The 6,000-nt window shown below is 41.8% G+C and overlaps 1 protein-coding gene across 1 annotated transcript in view; it reads left to right on the top strand.

Moving 5' to 3' along the window:
- Window positions 1-1,527: 1,527 nt before the first annotated feature.
- LOC122560024 (protein-glutamine gamma-glutamyltransferase 2-like) overlaps window positions 1,528-6,000 on the top strand; it is a 73,061-nt gene continuing 68,588 nt past the window's right edge. The window contains exons 1-2 of the mRNA XM_043710183.2: window positions 1,528-1,693; window positions 1,977-2,156. Of these exons, the coding sequence (XP_043566118.2) occupies window positions 1,684-1,693; window positions 1,977-2,156 (190 nt within the window). The 5' untranslated portion in view covers window positions 1,528-1,683. The remainder of the gene's footprint in view (window positions 1,694-1,976; window positions 2,157-6,000) is intronic.

Below are 6,000 nucleotides of genomic sequence, written 5' to 3'. Positions count from 1 at the left end.
GACTGATGTAAGACCAATGAAAAAAAGCATATTATTTCCTTGAATATTCTTCCAACCGATATGCCTTAATATTTGTGTTCTTTACTGTAGACTAAGGGATATCAAAACGTTCAGGTCCAAGTTATTGAATTTTGTTTTTTTTAGAGGTGAATGACACTTTATATCTCTTGGAAATGATTTGCCCATTTTGTAATCAGCTCACATGTCAGACAATATAACAGCTTGTTAAATTTCAGGATACACTGAAGTTCTCCTGTGTGATCAAGGTTAATGATATTATTCCTATCCAGGACTTGAATTCAAAAGTAGGTGTAAAGTCTTAGTGAGTTTTAAAAAGATTTGTAGCTCAGCTTGACGTTCTGGATGTAGGTTTGTTCACTGAGCTGGCAGGTTCATTTTCAGATGTTTTGTCACCTTACTAGGTAACATCTTCAGTGAGCCTCCAGACGAAGCACTGCTGATGATTCCTGCATATAAATAAATGATTTTTATTTATATGTTTGGGTTGGTGATGTCATTTCCTGTGGTAATGTCATTTCCTATGGTGATGTCATTTCCTGCTTTTTTTCTCAGGGGTGGTAAATGAATATCAACTAGCCACAAAACGACATGACCCTCTCTCACTAGTATCCTTACATATAGATAAGAAAGGTCACCACTTTGGGACAACACATCCAACCTAGGATAAGCCAAACAGAGACATACATGAGAATTCCCAGAAGCATAGCATTCCAACAAGAACTCTATCAACAAACACATTGAGTTGGACCCCAATTACCACACCCTCAGTAAAATAACAGGTAATGACATCACCATAGAAAATTACATCACCAACCCAAAGAAACCCAAACATATAAATAGAAAGCAAGAATCATCAGCAGTGCTTCATCCAGAGGTTCACTGAAGATGATACCTAGTATGGCGACAAAGCATCTGAAAATGAACCTTCCAGCTCAGCGACCAAGCCTACATCAAGGGGTAAATTTTGTTTGGCTTCTGCTCTGATGTCTGGTTAGCTCAGTTGGCTGGATGGCTGTTTTTCACTGTAGAGTGGTACTGAAAATGTAGGTTTAATTCCTGAACTGGCTGAATGTCTTCTTAACCTTGCCACTTGCCTGCTGTGTGGTGACCCTCAGGTTAAGCTCACTGCCAGTACTCTTTCTCCAGTAGGACTGTGGTAACTGTACCTTCACAGCCTCTCTCACTCGAATTTAACTTTCTTCTGAGGCTGATTCTACATATTTTCCTGCTTCCCCTCTATGTCTTCTTTGTGTTCTTTACGACATTTAACTTCAAAGATGCATTTATTTGGATTGAAAAGAAGTGACTAAGAATTTCCACCGACTGCAAAAGCACTGCCTGAGTGATTCAGCAACTCCTTCACAGTCCAGTGCTGTAGTTTGCTGGCTTTTCCACCCCTTATCCGACCTGGACCCCCAGAGGGAGCTCTTCTATGTAGCCTTGATAAAATATAGAGGGGGAAGAGAAAAAAAACTTAATTCATTGCCTCAGTGAGCCTTTAATTTGCATAGGTCAGCTGTTGCTCTTTGTAGGCTTGTTATTCTTTAGATTTACGAGAAGGGGTGGATTGGGTTGGCTATAAAAGTTTTGCAACGGGACGCTCTGCCTGTAGAGTTGGAGGGGGGACGTTGCCTGGTGTGAAACAGCGGAGTGCGAGCGAACATGGCACAAGGTCAGAAGCAATTAACCTGCTGGAGTGCACGAATGAAGTTATTGTAGCAGCAAAAGTGTGTGTTCGGGGAGAAGATATGAGGGGTTTTCCTCCAATGTACAGAAAAGTCCTCCAAAGTTACTCTAGTAGTTTAATATTCTGAAATCTGAACTGACTGACTCAAGTTAGGCTATTAGAAATTGTGTTGTACATTCAAACGAAATGGATCGAATAATTATTTGTGAATTGTGAAGATGGGTCTGAGGTTCTCTTACTGTCATTACTTCTTCTGCTTGCTCCCTAGTTATGAGACTAGCATCCACAGATTTTCACTGCGATGTTAACAACAATGCCCACAGGACAGCAGATTTCGGCTACTCCAGGCTGATTGTGAGACGCGGGGATCGCTTCACCGTCACCCTCACATTCTCCGGGCGGGGATATGAGTCCAAGCGGGATCAGGTCTGCCTGAGTGTGGAAACAGGTAACGGTTCAATGAATTCCAACACCGCTTCCCCGTGTCGTTGTAGAAAAGTCATAAATTCAACAAAAGGATGTAGCCCCAGGTTCTCCCAAAGTCTCGGCATGCAGCCAATTTCCGCGCAGCAACCCACCCATACACAACAAAGTGAAAATACCGAGAGTGCCCACGGATTCTGGAAATTTCAAATAAGGGCAGCAACGGGGGGAGGAGAAAATCTCAGCAGGTCAGGCTGTAGTAGAGTTCATGAACGTTAACACTATTTCTCTCCACTTATGTTTAGCTAATTGAGAGACAAGGGTTGGCCAGGCCATTGGGGGAGAAATTCCCTGCTCTCCACCAAAAATAATTGCCTGGGAGATGTCTTATATCCAAATTAGATGGGGTAATGTTGTAAAGTCTTACTGGAAAGGTGTTTTATATAATAACTATTGTCAGTGATGTTAGGTTAGAACATTTAATGGACTTCAGTTTAAATTGGTCAAATCGTTTAATAAAGCAGCAGAGAGGGATATCTGATATGAATGTTTGCAGCAAGGTGGCTCAGTGGTTAACACTGCTGCCTCACAGCACCAGGGTCCCAGGTTTGATTCCAGCCTGGGGTGACTGTCTGTGTGGAGTTTGCACATTCTCCCCGTGTGTCTGCGTGGGTTTCCTCCGGGTGCTCCAGTTTCTTTCCACAATCCAAAGATGTGCAGGTCAGGTGAATTGGCCATGCTAAATTGCCCATGGTGTAAGGTGCACTAGTCAGAGGGAAATGGGTCTGGGTGGGTTACTCTTCGGAGGGTCGGTGTGGACTTGTTGGGCCGAAGGGCCTGTTTCCACACTGTAGGGAATCTAACCTCAATTTTTTTTTCCCAATTGCTCATGTCAACTTATAGATGATGTGCACCATCAATGTTATTAAGCTAGTTGTATTTAGAAGGATTCCTGGAGAAATATAGATGTAGAGTGCTCATGTTCACAGAAAAAACTCTCCCTAAATTCCCAACATTGCACTTCATCAGACTGGTGTTAAGGACAGAGCATTCAGATTGCAATAGATCAGCCTCTCCTCTACACTTTAAAACTGAAAGTGAAGGTCCCTCCACACTATCCCCATCAAATACTCATGGGACAAGTAATAAACAGAATTGTATACAGAGTTTAGCGCCAACTGCTCTATTAAACTGAAGGTAAAAATCTCTTGATACTGTCCATATCGAACATTCCCAGGGCAGAAACCGCATAAGGTTAGATTCAAAGTAAGACTCCCTCTATTGTTTTAAACTGGAAGTAAACTGAGAGTAAGTCCAGAACGAGAGGGCATAGGTTTAGGGTGGTGGTACATGTATGGAATGAGCTGCCTGAGGAAGTGGTGGAGGCTGGTACATTGAAAAGGCATTTGATTGGGTATATGATAGGAAGGGTTTGGAGGGATATGTGCTGGGTGCTGGCAGGTGGGACCAGATTGGGTTGGGATATCTAGTTGGCGTGGACAGGTTGGGCTGAAGGGTCTGTTTCTGTGCTGTACATCCCTATTACTCTATGACTAAAGCTCCCTTGACACTGTCTTCATTAAACCCACGACAAGATCAAAATTCTCACAACACCAGATTATGGTCCAATTTGAAAACACTGCTTTCGAAGCGCTGCTCCTTCATCAGGTACTAGTGAGAGAGGAAGACCTTAGACACAGAATTTATAAGGAAAAGATGGAAGGGTCATACAACTCATGTGAATGAATTGAACATGTCAAAGCTGACTCTTTGTTGGTATGGAGGTGCAGGTTTCGATTGATTAATATGCAAATCCCAAGGCCTCTGTAATTTCCCTTGAGATTTACCTTTTTGAAGGGGTTTCTGAGCTGAAGTTCCCTTGAGTTTGTTAGTGGCAGCATTAGGAGCCATTCACTTTGCTCCGTAGAACAGTCTGCATTGAGCCAAATAATAAGGAGCTCCCTTCTGGGACGTTGCTGGGCCAGTCTCCCTCCCTGCAGATATGGGCTTGGGCTTTCAGACATTGGAGTTTCAAAACCTGTAGGGAAATTCTACCTTCCAGTCAGGAAAATGAACATTGTATGTTGTGCCTTGTTTAAAAAAAACATGCCTACAGGTTGTTCTGTCATACTGTGCATTTCATCAATGCAAATTCGCTGTAACGCAATTGACAAATTGGGATGCTGTTTCTACAAGGCGAACTTTTAAAACATGCACTGGCTGTACACGATTACAGCACCAACACTTTAATCACTGATTCGAAAGCATGATTTTTCTGTAATGTGTGGTTACTCAAGGAGTAGTGTAGCACTTACTAACTATATCTCTTATGTTCACATCCGAGTCATTTATATAAATGACAAAAAGTAGAGGACCCAGCACCGATCAGCAGTGGTAGGAGTCAGTGTAGCTCAGCAACACTCAATTCAGAAATCAAGTTATTCAATTGAACATGTTAGTATTCGTGTGTTTTGTGCCATTAACTCATATTGTAAAAATGACTTGAAAATAATCTTTTATTTGTTATCAACCACAAAATTGACTGATTGTGTTTAATTTATGATTCTGTAACAGTTATGCTTTAAAAACTGGAGGAGATCCTGCAAAGCCTAAATATAGAATAGACCAAACACAAGTTGCAGAAATACCAGACAAATTGACAAATTACTGTATTTTAAAAACAGCATATTGATGCACACTGCTTTGTTATATCCTGCTCTTTGTGCCGGGTGTTATAAAATGTAAGTTTACTTCTTTCTTTAATGTCAAAACTGCTTTGGTTTTGTTGAGTAGAAGTGGTATGTTTCTTTAAATTATGCATGGGAAATCATGTCTCATAAGCTTGATTGAGTTTTTTTGAAGAAGTAACAAAGAGGATTAATGAGGGCAGAGTAGTAGACGTGATCCATATGGACTTCAGTAAGGCATTCGAAAAGGTTCTCCATGGGAGACTGATTAACAAGGTTAGATCTCATGCAATACAGGGAGAACTAGCCATTCAGATACAGAACTGGCTCAAAGGTAGAAGACAGAGGGTGGTGGTGGATGGTTGCTTTTCAGACTGGAGGCCTGTGACCAGTGGAGTGCCACAAGGATCGGTGCTGGGTCCTCTACATTTTGTCATTTATATAAATGACTTGGATGTGAGCATAAGAGATATAGTTAGTAAGTTTGCAGATGACACCAAAATTGGAGGTGTAGTGGAAAGTGAAGAAGGTTACCTCCGATTACATCGGTATTTTGATCAGATGGACCAATGGGCTGTGGAGTGGCAGATGGAGTTTAATTTAAATAAATGTGAGGTGCTGCATTTTGGGAAACCAAATGAGAGCAGGACTTACATGCTTAATGGTAAAGTCTTGGGGAGTGTTGCTGAACAAAGAGACCTTGGAGTGCAGGTTCATAGCTCCTTGAAAGTAGAATCACAGGTAGATAGGATAGTGAGGAAGATGTTTGATATGCTTTCCTTTATTGATCAGAGTATTGAGTACAGTAGTTGGGAGGTCATGTTGCAGCTGTCCAGGACATTGGTTAGGCCACTGTTGGAATATTGTGTGCATTTCTGGTCTCCTTCTTATCAGAAGGATGTTGTGAAACTTGAAAAGGTTCAGAAAAAATTACAAGGATGTTGCCAGGGTTGGAAGATTTGAGCTATAGGGAGAGGTTGAACAGGTTGGGGCTGTTTTCCTTGGAGCTTCGGAGGCTGAGGGGTAACCTTATCGAGGTTTATAAAATCATGAGGGGCATGGATAGGATAAATAGACAAATTATTTTCCCTGGGGTGGAGGAGTCCAGAACTAGAAGGCATAGGTTTAGGGTGAGAGAGGAAAGATATAAAAGAGACCCAAGGGGCAATTTTTTCACGCAGA

Source organism: Chiloscyllium plagiosum, unplaced genomic scaffold (genome assembly GCF_037043375.1).
Source record: "Chiloscyllium plagiosum isolate Xiang-an unplaced genomic scaffold, Cpla_swu_hap1 HiC_scaffold_15, whole genome shotgun sequence".
In the NCBI taxonomy this organism is placed as follows: domain Eukaryota; kingdom Metazoa; phylum Chordata; class Chondrichthyes; order Orectolobiformes; family Hemiscylliidae; genus Chiloscyllium; species Chiloscyllium plagiosum.
This window is presented reverse-complemented; position numbering and strand designations above follow the sequence as displayed.